Genomic DNA, 18,946 nt, shown 5'->3' with positions numbered 1-18,946 from the left:
GTGCCACGAAATGGAGCAATAAAATTTGGTGCATTGGCATAGTCCGCATCTGCCAAATAATATTTACCTACATTCCAAATTAAATAAAATTAGGTTACAAATAGTATACAAAACACCCTAGAATGATTTAAGAAACTCTTAGTTTATTACTAGAAATATTTTCCAAAATAGGTCTATGCACCTACAACGCCAACGTGGTAGGTTATCTAGCCAACTTGATGAAGCTATAACTTTCCCTACATTCATCCAAATGACACGTGACTTGATTATTTAGAAACTACTTTTTCATATTGAACACAAAATCCCAATGCTAGCCTATCTAGAAGTAAATATAGCACAAACTTGGCAAAAATCCTGATTTCTAGTTTTCTACAGACTAGAAATTAGACCGACTATCTTCCGGATAGCACATGTCTTTCTATATATATCCAAAAGCTATGAGGCCTTTTGCGTTGAAAAGAAGATTCATAGACCTTACTTTTATATGTTTTACAAAAAATCTAACTCTTATGCTAACTATACAAAAACGGGGCTCGAATACAGTGCGTAGAAACTGTATTTTGACGCAGTATTTTTCTGCCAACCAAATTTCTAGACGCCATAACTATCTCCACAAGCCTCGGAACGGGATGGTTCCAATTGGATTAGAAAGAAGACACGCAAAACTTACATTTTCATGTTTTATCAAAAACTTAAATCTCAACTTCATCATGTGAAATCGTGGATCCAATCCAGTGCACACAACCTGAGTTCTGCAGTCAGAAAATTCTGACAGCCTAAGTTGTCGAGTCCATAACTCTCTCCTCACAAATCTAAAAGGACTGTGGTTTGCTGCATTGGATAGATGACTCAATAAAGTTTCATTCAGAGTTGGATTTGGTAAAAAGACTAAGTATTCAATTTTAGACGGAATTTCAAATATCACCGCAGAACTAGAATTTTTTCATTTTTTACACAATTTATCCTTAATACCAAATCATCAAGCTTGCACTAAATTTGAATTCAATACCAAACATCTAAATTAATATGATCATATACACATGTTCAAATAGTATAAAAGCCTAGGTTAATGAAGCTACACATTGATTTAACATAATAATAAGCATTAGTGGGTGTTTGGTTCTCATTTTTTCAAAAAAGTATTTTTTCTTAAAAAACATTTTTATGAAAAAGTATTTATTCTAAAAACAGTTTTTCAATAAACATGTTTGGTTGTGACTTTTTTCTTAAAAGCTATTTTATCAAATGATTTCACACTATGTTTCTCGATATATTTTGGCATATGGCATAAATTGTAAAACATCCAGGGAGTTCATTTTGTCTTCAAAGAAAAATAGTTTTTTAACTTAAAAACAAGTTTTACCTAATTATCATAAAAACAAGTTTTTGGGACCAAAAAGTGTTTTTGGATGAAAAACTATTTTTTTTAAATAAACATTTTTTTTCAAAAAATTTTTCCTTTAGGTACTTTTTGCAATAAATAATTTGTTATCATCCCTTGTTAGTCTTTGAATAAACATTATGTTACCTTTAATTTAAATCCCTTGTTAGTGCTGAATTTAAAATACGTGAATCTGTAGCCGAACCTTCCCAACCAGCAAGAACATATTGAAATTGCAAGTCAAACGAACATGCCACCAAAATATTTTGCGTAACATTTCCTTTCCTATCTATAAAAGGAACTCTCTTATTTGAACCAATTAATGCGGGGATATGTGTTCCATCTATTGCTCCAACACAATCCTAATAAAAGTATATTTCAAGCTAAGTAATTAAGATATGTCATGAAATTTAAGTAATTAAGAAAAAAGATAATCACACGTAGTCAATACCTTAAAATGTGGATAAAATCTATAATCACCTTCAAGAATTTCAGGAGGAGTACTAGTTCCAGCTGGTTGTAGAAAATCTTCGGATAGTGCTACTATTGCATTCAAGACATTGTTGAAGTGGCGACTAATAGTTTCTCCAGAATGCTGAAAACGTTTTTGAAGGATTCGGTTACGTTCGTCATGACCACATATATACATAAACATTGCTAGTTGTTCCTCGACATGTACCCCATTGGAGTGAGTAAGTAGACCTTTTGTTTGTAAAATATCACACAGTCGCAAGAACACATGTTTTTCCATACGAAAGTTTTCTTGGCACGGCGCATCATGTCCAGTGAGCACTTCTTCCACCCACTCTGCGCCACTAAGGGCTGAAGTGCGACAAGGAATTTTACTAACATAATATTGATAATATGTAGCCGTTAGTATGGTAGTAACACACGCTGCTGTTATTATCATACCTTCTTCATCGGAGTCGTCAGACATGATATAGCCCTGTCCACACATTTAATAATAATGTTAAAAAGAAAATTATAGGAATAAGTCACCAATAAAAATTATAGGAATAAGTCCCCAATAAAAATTATAGCAAAAAAACGGAGTCTGCCAAGAAACAAAGGATAAGTAACCAAATGGGCAATCTTCCAGAGACATTGTCAGTTTCCCAATAATCATATAGAACAAATATAAAAGGACTACTTCATTATGAGTAAACAAGTTTTCCCATTGAGCAAATAGAACAAACTTTACATTCAAACAAGTTTTACATTCTCATTAAATACATAGAACAAATACATATTCAATCAAGTTTTGTATTCCCATGAGCCAACATAATTAACAAAAAGAATACACATCCAGTATGTGCCCTTACAAAATATATATTACTAGACTTGTAAAGTCTACGACACCTAGACACATAATGATCCCCAATAGGCCAACATACAAAATATACATTTTTCCACATCAATGATATTGGGGATCAACCAAAAGTATGTCCTAAACTTGCTGATCACTTTTCTTCAAGCTGCTAAAGCAACCATCCCTTTCGCCTTTCCATACACAGCCCCATGAATACCCTTGCTTTCTTTTCACCCTCTAGAAAATCTAAAGCACGCATGAAAGTACGGTTATCAAGATCAGGAATGACTTCTAATTCAACAATCAACTTTGCTTCAGATGATGGTTCAGAATTAGGTGTTACAATTTCTTTCTTCTTGTTTGCTATTTTAGTAAATGCTGTTGCCATGCCCTGAATGACCTTACCATACCCTCTCCAGTGCTTTTTGGTCGCGACTTTTTAGCATTGTGAGGGCTTGGCTTCATCTTTGGTCGTCGCTTTTTGAGTTGGGCACAACCTTCAAACTCACTGTCCAAATTTATCAGTTCTAGAGTACCTTTACCCAAATAATTAGAACCAATAAGTGAACTTTGGGAACCCCCTCCATTCAGATTTTCTTCAATCATATTCCCCGCATCTTTCAGAATGTGTTTTCCATGGTTCTTTAACTTTCTCGCTAGGTGCATGACTATGTTTCCCACTAGCCCCACCATCACCAAATATTATGCACAAGTCCTCATATCCTGTAATAGACTTAGTTCTCCAAATTCCGAAATCCGGGTGTGCCTGCATATGTGGACATAATTTTCTAGTGAATCATGGTTCTTTTGGAAGACAATAAGTTCTTAAAGTAAAGTAAGAAAATCACCTTGACATAATCATCCCAAACCTGGTCATCATCGACATAAACCATTTCTCTATCATTGTCCCAACCAAATCCACTTTGATCAATTAAAGTTTTTATAGCACTATGGTTCTTCTTTAATGCTCTATAGTGATTCTTTAAAATTTCCATATCATAATTTGGACCAAATTTAGCTTTGAACTGCTCCATTATATACTTCCAAGCATGTCTACTAAATTGGCCATCAAGGTATTGTCCATCATGCACTTGTGCCACCATAAGCTTCATAAAATTTTTATCCATTAGAGGCGTCCACACTGCCATCCTACTGCTTTGGCCTTTAACATTTTGTGTCTCTTTCTCCATTCTTTCCAAGTTAGAATGATAATAATTCAGTGCGTGGTCGAGTGGTGCAAAGAGTATAACCCAAGTTAGTTGAAAGACTATGATATAAATAGTTCAAAGACAATATCATATAGATACAATATTATTGCTAAAAGCAAACATCAAGTTTGTTATACAAAACAAATGGATGCACCAGGCCATCATTAGGCGAAATGTATGAGCTAACTTGTCACAATAATCTTGTTTGGAAAAGAATGAAACAAAATGCTACAAGAAAAATGTACGAGCTAACACTAGTGTTACAAAAAGCTCAAACTTTTAACAAATTGCCCAAACTTTTAACAAAAGAATAGAATGTACAATAACTACAGAAAAGTGATGGATTTCAGGGGGTAAATTTGTGTTTTCAATTTACCAACATTCCTTAAATTTTGAAACCCTTTTATATTGCTTAAACTCACACTTCCATTACCAATGTTCCTGAAATATAAAAGTAAGAGAGAGAAGAAATACCTGAGTTTGGATCAAAAGACATTAAGGTTGAGAGATCACTGGATAAAAATGGTGGGAGCGAGCTAGTAGTAGGTTGTTTCTTCACTTCTCTTTCGCGGTCATTTTTTTTTCTTCTGGTGGTTTTTTTCTTTTATTTTCTTGTTTATGGGTTTTATAACTTAATCTGTAAATCGAAATCCAATGCTCCACAAGGGATACCAGTATACACGCTTTTGTGGTTGGGCCAACCAACTAGTTGCCTACGGTCTACGGAATTGGGCCCAAAATATAAGAACCAAACATAAAAACCTGGATAGTGCACCCTAACCCATGTACAGGTTGGCCCATACATGATACCAAACAGGGCCTAAGCGAATTTGGAAGAACTCTATCCCATTTGAAGTTGCTTTCTTTTGTTGGGGAGCGTACTTGGGTAGGATTCAAACTATTAATAATGTGTGTTCTTTTTACAAAATGACGGAAGTGGATGGGGATCATCTCCTTCTTTATTTTCCCTTTGCTTTTGGAATTTGGGCACTATTCTTCAACTCATTCAACATTGCGTGGGTGCTTTCACTGAATATCAAGGATGCTTTGGGTTGCGGATCGTCTTCCTAATGCCATTGTATGGACACTATGAAGGAAGGAATTTGAGGATCATTGAGAGAAATGCACAAGGTGGTAGAGGAGGTTAAGGAGATTCTATTTGATTGGGCTTGTGTTAATCTATTGTTTAAGGATGTAAAATTTTTAGACTTTATCTGTAATTAGGATGGGAATGTGAGATGAGTAGGTCTTTGTTATTTAGGGAACTTGGTGTGTTTGTACGAAGTTGAGTAGTTTCTTGCTGCGTAGACCGGATATTCTTGTAATTCTTATTTTAGAATCAATATATAGTGAAATTTACATATCGAAAAAAAGGGGATCTTTGCTATCACATAGTTCCCATTGTACTTAATTTTACTTTCTCATAATCTCATGTCAGTAAAAATCTGAAACTTATATAGCAAAAGTTTGTTCCTTGACTGTGCAGGCTTCAGACATTTAGGGAGTTCTTTTGATATGTCTGTTAACATAGTTGTTGTAGGAAAATCGTATTTTATCAATTTTTTGAATATTAGTATGAGAAGTACTATAAAGCTCAGCATTACAGCGTACAAGCTTACAATCTTGTGAAGTGCAAGAGGCGACATGCGAATGTGTCTTTCTTATATAGGCGAGTATGCTGGTTATATTGTTCACCCTGTTCTAGTTTCTATAAGTAATTAACCGCTCAATGTTCTCTTCCTAGTTCTAGTTTCTTAACTTGATTGGTTTGCCGATAACTTGGTTGCCAATTATTCGTAGTAACGAGTGAGTTGTGAGAAATTTGGAACACATGGAAGACAGGTTAAAAACCTAAGTTGTTGTTTCTGATTGGTCTTTTGGTCCAATCATTTCCTTTTGATTAATTTGTTGATATCCTTTGGAACAGGGAAATAAGATCAGCCGGTGGCAAAGGAAAGGGCATTCCCCAATCGCTTCGCGCATTTGCTCGTGTTTTATGTGCTGCCAGTTTGGAAGGTTTATATCTTTTCTTTGTCCATTCGGGACATATCCTTATTTCATTGGTTTGTGATAAACTTGTGCCGAGCGTATTGCCATTCCTACACTTAAAAAGGTTGTGATAAATTTCATCCGCAGAACTGAAAGATCTGGAATTGGAGGCTGTGAAGACTGATGGACGTGTAGCTCGCCGTCCTTTGAAGGACATGAGTAGGGAGATTGAATCACATCTATTTTTGCTATCACAAATTGAACCCTTGATTCGGGATTATGATGCTTCCATTGAGGTACATTAACTAGCTGCTAGTTCATTCAACTTCTGCAAAGGTTTTGTTTTTGTTTGAGCGTCTATTTTCTGAAATATTGTAGTTTCAGGAGACAGCGGATTTTAGTCAAACCTGGCCATTGATGAAAATTAGGAATCATGAACTCTTTAAGTTTCATATTCTAGTTCATAATTAACGTCTTAATAGTGGCCAGTATGCTCTAATCTATATCCAAATAAGTGAAGTAAACAATAAATATTAATTTTTTTAAAAACTAACAACAACTAATATGAAGTCCGGATTCTCTAGTGAGGAAGAAGATGATCTTAGATAGTATGATTGAGATTTTGAAAGAAAGTGATGATGTTTTGATAGGGCTTGAACATTCTAATTTGAAGACAACAAAGAAAAAGATGAAGACTTTGGTTGTAGAACTGACAAGGTTTTCGGCTAGAAATTGTGTCAATTGGAGGTGAGTAAGATACAAAAACAATCTTTTTGCCATTGAATTGGGGTTATTAAGTATCTTAAGAAAGAAGAGGGTACTGATGTCTGCGTTACAACTCTATTCAACTAGAAGTTGATTAAGTTGAATTTCAAAGAATATTGTAAAGGTTTGAAGCCTAAGTCAAAGTGTTTGTCCAGTTTGTCCTCATCTATGCAATGGAAAGAGGATTATAATCTTGTTACAAGAGTTGGGGATGATGGATGTAGGAAGTCAGCTGCAGCAGGAGCATGGGATCTGTACTGTGAAGCAGCTGATACGTGGAACCCAGAATGTTAACAAGTGGACTTCAATGTTTGTTATTTCAGACAGATGGCCAGTTAAGAAATCCATCATGGGATTTGGGGTCTTTCTGGCCTCTCACCCACACACACAATGTTTAATTTCCATATCCAGGCCTTCTCTATGATCATGTTCTTTTTATGTTCCTGTAAGAACTCGGAATATGAATTAGCTTCTAATCTGAAGGACAATACTGAAGGGGAAAGTGATAAAGAAGGACCAATTGCGAGTGTTAATGAGGAAACAGATACAGATCATGAGATTATGGAGTCGGGGGCTAGGGATGATATTGAGCAGCCAATTGTCCTCTTATCGTTTGGAGGAGTAGAAAATGCTCAGCAAATCTCAGTGAGCCTCTCAAATAAACAAAGTGATGGAAACAATGTAGGTGATATGGCAAATCAAGTGTCAAGTGGGGGAGAGATGTCTCAAATGAATGCTCATCAGCTAATGGCGTTTTTACAGATGGCTCAAAACTAAGGTGATACTGATCCTAGTGTAAGTGATGATTCTTCTAGTAAATTTTTATATTGTTAATGGAGAAGAAAGTTTGGAGAGACATAGAAAAAAGAGGATACAACCTTAGTTAGTTTCGGTCCTGTATCATTTTTCATTTCAATATATATAAGAAAATAACAGGTTTTACGTAATAGGAAAGTTAGAGAATTGAGAGCATCAGTTAGAGAGAGGAGAGAAAGAGAGTCATGGTGAGAGGGCAGAAAGAGAGAGACGGCTTAGCCAGTAGCTGGTCTCCTCAAATATTATTTATATAAAACCTAAAACAGGTGCAAAGACTAAACTGCCCTTTAAGGCATATAATACTAATACCGCCAACACTCCCCCTCAAGCTGGAGCATACAAATCAAGCATGCCCAGCTTGGAACACATAGTTGAAAAACTAGTACGAACCAAAGGTTTGGTAAGAACATCACCCAGCTGATCACTAGACTTCACATAAGGAGTAACAATCTGCTTGGACATCATTAAATCATGAACGAAGTGACAATCAACCTTGATATGTTTGGTACACTCATGGAACACTGGGTTACTAGCTATATAGATCGCAGCTTGATTGTCACAGAACATAGACATAGGAGAAGGAGCATGAACACCCATTTCTAACAGTAGAGATCGAACCCAAATCATCTCAGAAGTTGTGTGAGCCATAGCACGATACTCCGCCGCAGCACTTGACTGAGCTACAACACTTTGTTTCTTACTGCGCCAAGTGACTAAATTTCCTCCAGCAAATGTACAATACCCAAAAGTAGACCGGCGATCTGTAGGATCACCTGCCCAATCAGCTTCTGAAAACCCACAAATGTCTAGTGTCTGTGAAGGGCGATAAAGAAGTCCATTACCAGGATAACCCTTCAGATATCTTAGAATACGAATAACATCATTCCAATGAGAAATATGTGGAGCGTGCATGAACTTACTAACTACTCCAACTACATAAGTAATATCTGGACGAGTCACAGTAAGATAGATAAGACGACCAACAAGGCGACGATACCAACCAAAATCAGAAAACACCTCCCCCTGTTCGGCATGAAGCTTCATAGTAGGATCCATGGGGTATCAATAGGCTTCGATCCAAGAAGCCCCGTCTCACTAAGAAGATCCAACACATACTTACGTTGCAACAAACTAATACCTTCACTGGAACGAGCAACCTCAATCCCAAGAAAGTACCGAAGGAGACCTAAATCCTTCGTGTGAAAATGCTACCCCAAATACCATTTCAAATCAGAAATACCTACTGCATCACTACTAGAAAAAATGATATCATCAACATATACAATAAGAACAATAGTGTTAGACGCGGAATGTCGAACAAACATAGAATGATCAGAGATAGATCGATGAAAACCAATCTGGATAGCCACAGAACTAAACCTATCAAACCAAGCACGAGGTGACTGCTTTAATACATAAATAGCCTTTTTCAACTTGCACACCATATTCTCCTGTCCAGGAACAACAAACCCGGGTGGCTGATCCATCTACAGCTCTTCTTGTAACACACCATGCAAGAAGGCATTTTTAATGTCAAGCTGATAGAGAGGCCAACCCATGCACACAACAACAGAAAGCAAAATCCTAACAGAGTTAAGCCGAGCAACAGGAGAAAAGGAGAAAATGTCTCCATATAATCAACCCCATATGTCTGAGTGTACTCTTTAGCAACCAAACGTGCCTTCAGATGCTCAACAGAACCATCCGGGAGGTACTTCACTGTGAAAACCCATCTACATCCAACTGTGTTCTTCCCTTGTGGAACCTTGTGGAAGAGGCATAAGATCCCAAGTCTTATTCTCATGAAGGGCTGAGATTTCCTCTTACATGGCTAATGTCCAGCCAGAATAAACTAGTGCTTGGGAAAGGGACGAGGGAACCGAAACAGAAGACACAGACAAAGTAAAAGTACGAAAACCAGGAGCAACACGATGTAACGAAACAAACTGAGAGATAGGATAAGGAGGCTTAGACCTGGTCCGTTTAGCAATGGGTTCAACCTGAGACCTAGTCCTTTGAGCAACATGTTCAACATGAGTCCTAGTCCGTTTAGCAGTAGGTACAACACGAACTGAAGGAGCCTCTAAAGAAGATGACGACTAGTTCAGAGCTGGTTCAACAGTAGTAACAGTGGCAGATTCAAAATTAGTAACTTTCTTTCGAGGAAAAATACGATGATATTGAGCATAAATAGGCATGGACCACCTAACGGTCGTAATAGGAACACGACTAGGCCCCTCTGCACAGGGCATAACAGGTGAGGGAGGCACCTCCTCAGAAGGTACAACTGGGGAGGGAGGCACCTCCTCAAAAGGAACAATTGGAATGGGAACAACTGGTTGGGGTAGCGAATTAAGTAACTCCCCCTCACAACAAGACACTAAATCTGGATCAAACAACTGCCTCTCTGTAGAGAAATAGGAAGTAGACTCAAAGAAAGTAACATTAGCACTAACATAATATCAACAAGTAACAGGACTATAACATCGATACCCTTTTTGAGTACGTGAGTAACCCACAAAAACACACTTTATAGACCAGGGATTTAATTTGTAATGACCATGACCTAAAACATGAACAAAAGCAACACAACCAAACACTCGAGGTGGCAAGCCATAAGATGACTGAGTTGGATACACAATGCAAAAGGAGACTGACCATCAAGAACAAACGATGGCATACGATTAATGGGATAATTAGCAGTGAGAACAGCATCACTCCAATATGGCTTAGAAACCCTCATGGCAAACATCATAGTGCAAGTAACATGAGTAACATCTAGTAAATGACGAAGTTTGCGTTCAGCAACTCCATTCTGTTGAGAGGTGTGGGGACAAGTGGTTTGATGAATAGCACCTCGATCTTCAGAAAAATGTCTCACACAAGACTGAGTATACTCGGGCATTGTTAGAATGAATAATTTTAATTTTTTTATCAAACTGAGTCGCAACTTCATTGTAAAAATTGGACAAAGTGTGAGGTAGCTCAGTACGATCCTTTAACAAATATAGTCATGTCATTCTAGAAAAATCATCAACAAACACTACAAAATAAAAGAAACCATATAAGCTTTTATTTCGTGAAGGACCCCAAATGTCCGTTTGGACTTACATCAAAAGGACTCAAAGACCTCTTATCAATCCTACTGGGAAACGTACTACGATGGTGTTTTCCCAACTGACATGCTTCACAATCTAAAACAGATACTGGACATAACTTAGGAAGTAACTGACGCAACTTAGCCAACGAGGGATGACCAAGACGACGATGCCACTAAAGTGGAGACACAAACGCACCCAAAGCCGAAACGGAACTTGATTTCGCAACATTCAATACATATAACCCATCACGCTCATACCCCAAACCAATCGTCATCTTCGTCTTAAGGTCCTGAAACACACAACCAGTAGGAGTAAAAGTTACAGAACAGTGTAGAGATTTAGTAAGTTCACTAACAGAGATCAGATTAAATCCTATAAAGACCCGATTGCAAATTTAAGAACTTTGTAGGACGAAAAACACTGGTACCAAGAACAGGACGTGAGGACCCATCAGCTAAAGTCATGCTAGTCTTACTTGGAACAAAATTAGAAAGAAAAGAGGGATTACCGGTCATATGAGCACTAGCTCCTGAATCAATGATCCAAGATGAAGAAGGTACCACCAAACTAGCAGACTTACCAGAACTTGCCATAGTAGCCGTGTGTGTTGCAGAAGGAACATAAATACAGTTAAGACGATTCAAAATTTGACCCAAAACTTCAGCAATAGAAGGATTTGAAGCAACAGAAGGTGCAACAGTGGAAGACCCAAAAGTCTGATCATAAACATTATTGGCATAGGCAGGCTTCCCATGTTTGTCCCAACAAAATGGCTCAGTGTGACCATCCTTACCACAATGTGTGCACTTCCTCTTGTCAGTACCCATCATACCTATCCCCACGACCCGACCACGACGTCCTCCAAAACCACCATGGTTAACTCTGCCAAAACCAGAATTACCAAGAGTTCCACGGCCATTAAAGCCTCTACCACCACCAAAACCTCCTCGTCCACCACAATTACTCAGAGTAGAGAGTAAGGCAGATGACTCCTTAGCAACAGGAACAAACTCACCATGCTCCAAACACTTTCTCTTAAGACGCGAAAAAGCTTGTGTTGCAAAGAGTACCGTTTCACTTGCTAAAATTTGATCCTTGTAAACACTATACTCAGAATTCAGCCCATGCAACAACAAAGCAACCTGAAATTGTTCACGTTGTTCTCGTTGCTTCTCCAAATTAACAGTAAATGGTTGATAAAACAAAAGCTCTTCCCATAGTCCTTTCATAGTGCTATAGTACTCATCAATAGGTTGATCACCCTGTTTTGTCTTGAACAAAGACTCAAACAGATCATAAATTCGAGATATATTATTTTCTTGAGAATACATCTTCAATGATGACCATACCCGTTTTGCTGTGGGTGAGAACTGCACATTAGTAAGAACTTTTGGCTCCATATTATTCCACAACCAAGTCAAAACCATAGAATTAGAACCCATCCAGTCTTCATAAGTAGAATCATTGGAATTTGGAGGATCATCAGTAAGAATTTTAGATGTTTTTTTCGCTCGAATAAAGTGTTCAACAACATAACTCCATGAAAGATAATTGTTCCCATTTAAACGAAAATTAGTAATGGACTTACCGAGATCATCGTTGACATAATATAAAGACGGCTTAGAGTCAGGTCTAGGATTCACTTCGTCATCCATTGTTCACACCAGAAAATACCAGCAACAACCACACAGAAGACACACAAAAGTCACTGTTCAGCAAGAAAGAAGAAGAAGAAATCTCCAATTTGATGCGGATTTCACCAACACAACCAATTCACACCAATCACAACTACACAAAACAACCAAATCAGTAGAAATCCACACCGATTACAAACTGGATACAATCCTAGATACTAACGATTTCAAATCATTTAGGGTGCAAAAGCACACAAGTAAACAACAAAACACATAGGAAGCGGAGAGTTTCTCTAAACTTCCACCAAACCAGCAGAGTGATTTCAACCAACAAAAAAGGAAGAAGAAATAGAAGAAGGCAGATGAAGAAGTGGCTCCGATACCAAGTTAGAGAATTGAAAGCATCAATTAGAGAGAGGAGAGAAAGAGTCATGGTGAGAGAGCAGAAAGAGAGAGACAGCTTAGCCAGTAGCTGGTCTCCTCAAATATTATTTGTATAAAACCTAAAACAGGTGCAAAGACTAAACTGCCCTTTAAGGCATATAATACTAATACTGCCAACAAAGAACTTCCTAAACAAATTCGGGCTGCCCATCAGGAGATGTCCCTTAGAACTCTAACACTTCAATTGGTGGGTTTGCATTTGGTGTCCCTTATCAACAACCTCGACATATATAATAAGGCAATTTGCACCTTTTATTCCAGGCCCTTAGGTACTCATTGTCATTGGTGATTATAATGCAATTACTTGTTTGAATTAAAAAGTGAGTGGTGACAGTAATCTCATAAGAGTATTGTGGACTTGAATGATTTTATCAGTGATTTAGGGTTGTTGATCTAGGCTTTAGGGGTCCAAATTTCACATGGTCAAATAACAGAGTCTTAAGAAGTCATATATTAGAGATTAGTAAATACTTCATGGTTAGAATTTTTTCCGGATGCTAATGTTAAAGCAACACCTAATGGTGTCTTCTGACCACTTAGCCCTAGCTATTTCTCTTTGTAACCATCAATATACTCCTAAGAAAGCCAGATTCTGTGAGATGTGGGTCAGAGTTAGTTCTTGCAAAGAGGTGTTCAAGGAGCTTGGGATCCTGTGAGGGAGGATCAGACTTTAGGGGAAGCAATATTTTTAATAGAAATGGATATTACTAGAGATGAACTAAAGGGACGCGTTCGGGGGACATATAAATTTGACTCATAAGTTCACTCAAGTGGTGAACCACAGGACTTCTTAGAATCTAAGGGCTAAAATGTGGCAAGGAAAAAGTAATTCTATTGTTGTTTTTTTTATCCGGCTGAAGCCAAGTCAACAAAGCTTCTTTCACCATTTTTCGTTATGGGACTCACATTATTCTTCTTCTTCCTCCTTTTGTTCTTGTCTAGTCTTCTCTTTCTTTCACTGTTTTCCTCATTTTCTCCATGTGAATACACTAATTTCGTTCACCAAAAGTTTAACCACAAGCAGATTTCATGGATTTATCGCTACGTTAAGCATTCTAGCATTTCTCAGCTTCGGTCAATCCTTTTTCTAATATTCATCCTCCCCAAGTGAACACAATAATTGAAGTTCATCATTTTATACAAAGCAACCATACATTAATCTTTAACAATATTAGTTCTCAAATATAAAGTTGATTTTTTTTTTTCTTTTTCTTCCCAATATAATAGAAATTACAACTAACGGAAATGAAAACCAAAATTACATAAACCCAATAACTGAAGCTTTAAAAAGATAACCAGTTATTGTTTCCCGATCATATTGTGTACGGATTGTTTCCTATATTAGCTGGATTGAGGTATGGGTACTCAAGATCAAGCAAAAACAAAATACTATTACTTGGGTCTCTTTGAGTTTGATTAGGCATAAATGCAAACTAGTAAATCTTTTGTGTTGTTGTCTACTGGATGGTTGAGAATTACATAACAACTTACGCGAGTGATTTAAATGAACTTATGAACCAGAGGAACAAGAAGAAGAGGTGGAAGAAGACCCAAAACAAAAGATGGTGACAGGAGCTTTGTTGGCTTGGCTTCAGCTGGATAAAAAAACAACAACAATAGAACTGCTTTGCCTTGCCACATTTTAGCCGTTAGATTCTAAGAAATCTTGTGGTTCACCACGTGATTGAACTTATGAGTCAAATTTATGTCCCCCGAACGCGTCCCTAAACTAAAATAGTGTTTGGCTACATATTTTCTGAGATAAAAAGAGTTATGAAAGAGCTGGAAAAATATTTTAACAAGGGAAGTAAATATAAGAAATTATAACAAGGCTTAATCAGAGAACTGAAAGAAAGATTGAATAACTTGTTAATCAGAGAAGCAAGTTTGTGGGGGGGTTAATCAGGAAGTAATTGGATCAGAGACAATGCAAGGAATGCAAAACCTTTTTGCCTTTCGACTCTATGGTCTGTATATCGGAGAGAAAAGAATAAAATGGTGAAGCTAAGGGATGAATGTGGAAGGAAAAGAGAAAAGTTGTAGGGGCGATTATACATGACTTCTTCAAAGATCTATTCACATTACAAAACCTTAATCCCCTGAACCTGAAACTATAAACCTTTTCCAACCTATCAGCACTGACAGAGAAAGGGATATACTTAATGCTTTCCTACAAATGAAGAAATTTTGAGTGTTGTTAAAAGGACGGGCTCGCTCAAGTCCCCAGGACCCGATGGGTTTCAGGGCTAATTCTTTCAAAACTGTTGGGATATTGTGGGAGAAATAATCATTGAAACTGTACAAACTTTCTTCACTTATGGTATTTTTTCTTCATAGCCTTAATTCAAAAGATCTCAAATCCAGAACATATATCCAAATATAGACCTATCAGCCTTTGTAATCATATCAAACATCCTCGCCAACTGACTTAAAGGTCATCTCCAAAAACTTTATCCCCCCTACAAGGTGCTTCTCTCAAAGGACGATGTATAGGGGACAATATTTGGTTAGCAAGTGAGATATTTCATAATATGAAGAGGTTTGAAGAAAAAAAAGAGAAACAAGGCTGGATTCTGTTAAACTGGACATGAAGAAGGTGTATGATCAAGTTGAGTGGACTTTCGTGTTTAAGAACAGTGTTCGTTACAGTTTTATTCCACTAGAGTACATTTTCCCTCACCTCAAAGAGGTTTAGGACAACCTCTCCCTGTATCTCTTTACTCATCTCAGGAGCTCTATTAAGGATTATCCAAAAAAATGAGGGCGAAAGAAAACTCAGTGGAACCAAGGTTTGAAGGAATTCACCACCTAATAGCCATCTCTTATATGTAGATGATCCCATTGTCTTTGCAAGTTTTGAGGAGGCTATAAACATGAGAGAAGCTTTAAAGATGTACTGTAGAGCTCCAGGTCAAAAGGTGAGCTGGGAAAAGTCAAACGTCAAGTGAATGCTTTAGTAACACCATAAATTCAGAAAATGCTCATGAAAATGTGGAGAGTTGGAAAGTTTGATGATTAGAGATAAGTATTTGGGAGTTCCAATTGTACAGTTGTACTATCAAGTAAAAAGAGTGGAGATTTTGAATATTTAATTGATAGTCTCAACCAGGGAGCACCTTCATAATAGTTGTTGGTCAAGCAATCCCCATCTATCCAATGAAGCTGACTTGTTAGTTGTTGTTTCTTAGCAAGGTGGCAGACAAATTAGATCAACTGAATGGAATTTTCTGGTGGCACGGTGTAACAGATTCAAATGCAGTACATACTCTTAGCTGGGAGAAATTATGCAGATCATAAGAAAATGGTGGAGTAGGGTTCAAGAAGGCCAAGGAAATGAGTATAGCAATGGTGAGCAAGCACTGCTGGAGACTTACCAGAAACAGAGACTCACTTTGGAATAAGATTTTGAAAGTGGTGGACAAACAGAGAAGTTACAAACCATGTTCATACTTTTAGAGAGGGATAAAGGGGTCTATGGAAGCTGGTAAGGATGGTTTCCTATGGAAAGTAGGAGATGGTTCTAACCTTTCTATTTACACTGAACCTAAGATAACCTATCTTAACAAACCAACCTGTCTCAAAAACCTGGTTAAACCTATCCTAGATACAAACACAAATCTCACCATGGTCCAACATCTCCAAGATGCTCAAAACCTCACTTGGAACCAAAACAGGTTAGGATAGTTGTTTCCCTGACCTGTCATTAATAGCAAAAATCGAATGGAATTTAATCCAGAAATCACTGATAACAATCATTTGGGTTGCTAACAAAAATGTTGAGTTCAAAGTCAAGTCAGCTTACAAACATATAACCAAGGAGGGAGACAGATGGTGGGTCTAGGATCAATACAAAAGTGTCAACGAGTGTTATGGAAACCATGGAAGCTAGTGTATAGTTATTTGTATGGAAACCCATGTTATATGGCCACACCATATTTCAAAAATAATCCATGTCGGACACACCCGGACACATTGTATGTAATATACCTCTATTTTTTATATTTCACCTTGTCAGATAAGGACGCATGTATCCGTGTCAATGTAACTTAGATGGAAACTATACCATGGGGGTTTGCCTAGTGAGAACTAAAATTGTATTGTTGTTAGTGGAGAAGAAGTTTGGAGAAAAAGAGGATACCCTAGTGAGAACTAAAATTGTATTGTTGTTAGTGGAGAAGAAGTTTGGAGAAAAAGAGGATACGGCCTTATTAGGTTTGGCCTTGTATCACTTAAATGTATATATATGAAAAATAAGGGTTTACAATAACAGAAATTTCCTAAAATATTCGGGTCCGACCCTCGGGAGATGTCCTCTTAAAACTCTTACAGAAAATATGTAGAACTCTAACAGAAAATATGCTTGACCTAAAAAAAAGGATGCAACACCTAGAACTTCCTACGGCCCAGTCCAACCCTCGGGAGATGTCCCCTAGAACTCTAGTATGGGAATTTGTTGAGAAGAAAGAAATTAATGGGGATTAACAATTGGTGGAAGCAACCATTGTATTAAATCCACACTCTAATTAAGATATAAAAAAAAACCCGAGTTCTTCTTAAACCCTAAAAATCACACCTTTTTTTATAATCTCTCAATTAACTCAATAATCTCAACTCTACCCAAACCTAATTACAAACCCTTTATTCATACTAGTTGCCAACAAAGCAAACCAATTAAAATATGCCAATTGGCAATAACTAATTTAAACAATTAAACCAACTAAATAGGGGGACGCCGAGAGAGGTGTGTTTGCACCCTTGGGCTTGACTTCACCATGACTCAACGTCCACATCAAGTTTAAAGGTGATAAAGGGTGTATGCTTTGTCAGAAGAGCATAGAGACTGAACAATGTTTATTCCTAAAATGTGAATGGGTTAGGTGCTTGTGGTTTGGGTCTGATTTGAACTTAAGAGTAGAGGAAAACAATGACAAAACTCTGAGACACTGGCTTAAGGAGACAATCCTTTGGAACAACAAGAGAAAGAGGAGACCCTCAGATATGCAAGTACCTATATCTTGCTGATAATGTATGAGATTTGGAGAATGGAAATGATATTTATGTATCCAAAACCCTAATTAGACTAGGACCTCAAACTTACACAGCTTGGAATATATTGTGTTTTGATGGTGCCTATGACTGATTGGCAAACAAGGGAGCAGCTGCCGCAGTTTGTATATACAGTAATGGGAGGCTACTTGGAGTTGTGTACATGAAGTTTACCGCTACAAGTCCTATGGAAGTGGAGTGTCATGGTGCTGAGATTGATGCCTGGCTACTAAGAGATTTGATGGTGGATAAAGCACTGTTACTAGGTGATAACCAAGACCTTATACTGACACTAATGATCAGAGGTGCTGGAGCAGAATGGGAGCTTGAAAACCATTTGTTATTGGAGTAAAATTTTTGTGGACCTAAGAAACATTTATTTTGAACAATTTGTAGCTAGATGGAAAGATATTATGTATAGAGAGAGTCTTGAGTAGGGTGGTTGGTTTATTTTTGGGTTGTTTTTATATTTCCGTTGTAATGGGAGGTTATCTCGACCTACGTTTTCTTTGATTAATATAATTTAACTTTTACCGAGCAAAAAAAAAAAAAAAAACCCCATTTGAACTCTATTAGTACCAGTTTTGGCCAATGCTCTTTACATTCTGGATGCAATTTTTTGTGTTTTTGTTTAAGAGGACCAATAACAGGAAAGCTTATGATTTAGGACAATGGGCTTTAATATTTTCTGGTTTTTGCTCACCCCCTTGTTGGACCCTGGATGGTATGAACTCTTTATGAGAAGTCCCATTATCGGTAAAAAAAAGTATGCTCTGTTTTATTTTAGTATTTAATTTGAAATAGGCCAAAACCCTCTAATTGTGTTTACTTGAAAATTTTCAATATGGAAATAGTATTCTTCACTTTCCAGGAAAAGAAGATATTTTTCTGTAGGCTTCTTTGGTTTGACTTTAGGAAACTGCAAGCCCAATTCACACAAATTTAATAATGATGTGCCTCACATTTCCTTTTTAAAGTTTCTGAAGATAGTGAATTCTCGTTACATTGGAGGGAAGTTTTCTCTCAGAAAGCAAATGGCCCAAGATCTTCTTTCGGGCGAGCTCCGCATCTTGAAATCCGCATCTGCTTGGCTAGAGAATTATTGTTGCATCCTATCTAAGGAAATACAACAGAGATCTCAAACGCTTGAAACCTGATTTGTTTGTATGGTTTCTGCATATTTTTGTTTATTACAAAACAAATTCTTGTAAAACTGATTGTTTATTAATATATTTCTTTGTAGAGTTAATTAA

The 18,946-nt window shown here is 37.2% G+C and overlaps 3 protein-coding genes across 7 annotated transcripts in view; 1 reads left to right on the top strand and 2 right to left on the bottom strand.

Annotated features, from left to right (window-relative positions):
- LOC147488298 (SET domain-containing protein) overlaps positions 1-18,946 on the top strand; it is a 28,585-nt gene extending 9,639 nt beyond the window's left edge. For 2 of the 5 annotated variants that reach the window (XM_086575238.1, XM_086575236.1), the window contains 3 exons: positions 5,826-5,914; positions 6,035-6,183; positions 18,671-18,946. In XM_086575238.1, coding sequence (XP_086431364.1) covers positions 5,826-5,914; positions 6,035-6,183; positions 18,671-18,850 — 418 coding nt within the window. In that variant the 3' untranslated portion in view covers positions 18,851-18,946. The remainder of the gene's footprint in view (positions 1-5,825; positions 5,915-6,034; positions 6,184-18,670) is intronic. The other 3 variants (XR_015203279.1, XR_015203278.1, XM_086575237.1) reach the window with 3 other exon arrangements.
- On the bottom strand, positions 1,540-5,564 carry LOC147488300 (L10-interacting MYB domain-containing protein-like). The gene is made up of 2 exons (XM_086575240.1): positions 3,539-5,564; positions 1,540-3,456 (listed from the first exon to the last, which is right to left on the bottom strand). Exons 1-2 carry the CDS (start codon positions 3,878-3,880, stop codon positions 3,289-3,291), a joined length of 510 nt encoding a protein of 169 aa, XP_086431366.1. The 5' UTR covers positions 3,881-5,564; the 3' UTR covers positions 1,540-3,288.
- Positions 10,219-18,671, bottom strand: LOC147488299 (uncharacterized). Its single transcript, XM_086575239.1, has one exon. The coding sequence runs from the start codon at positions 12,222-12,224 to the stop codon at positions 10,935-10,937; it is 1,290 nt and encodes a 429-aa protein (XP_086431365.1). The 5' UTR covers positions 12,225-18,671; the 3' UTR covers positions 10,219-10,934.

The sequence above is a fragment of the Coptis chinensis genome, chromosome 7 (assembly GCF_015680905.1).
Source record: "Coptis chinensis isolate HL-2020 chromosome 7, ASM1568090v1, whole genome shotgun sequence".
Lineage (NCBI taxonomy): Eukaryota > Viridiplantae > Streptophyta > Magnoliopsida > Ranunculales > Ranunculaceae > Coptis > Coptis chinensis.
This window is presented reverse-complemented; position numbering and strand designations above follow the sequence as displayed.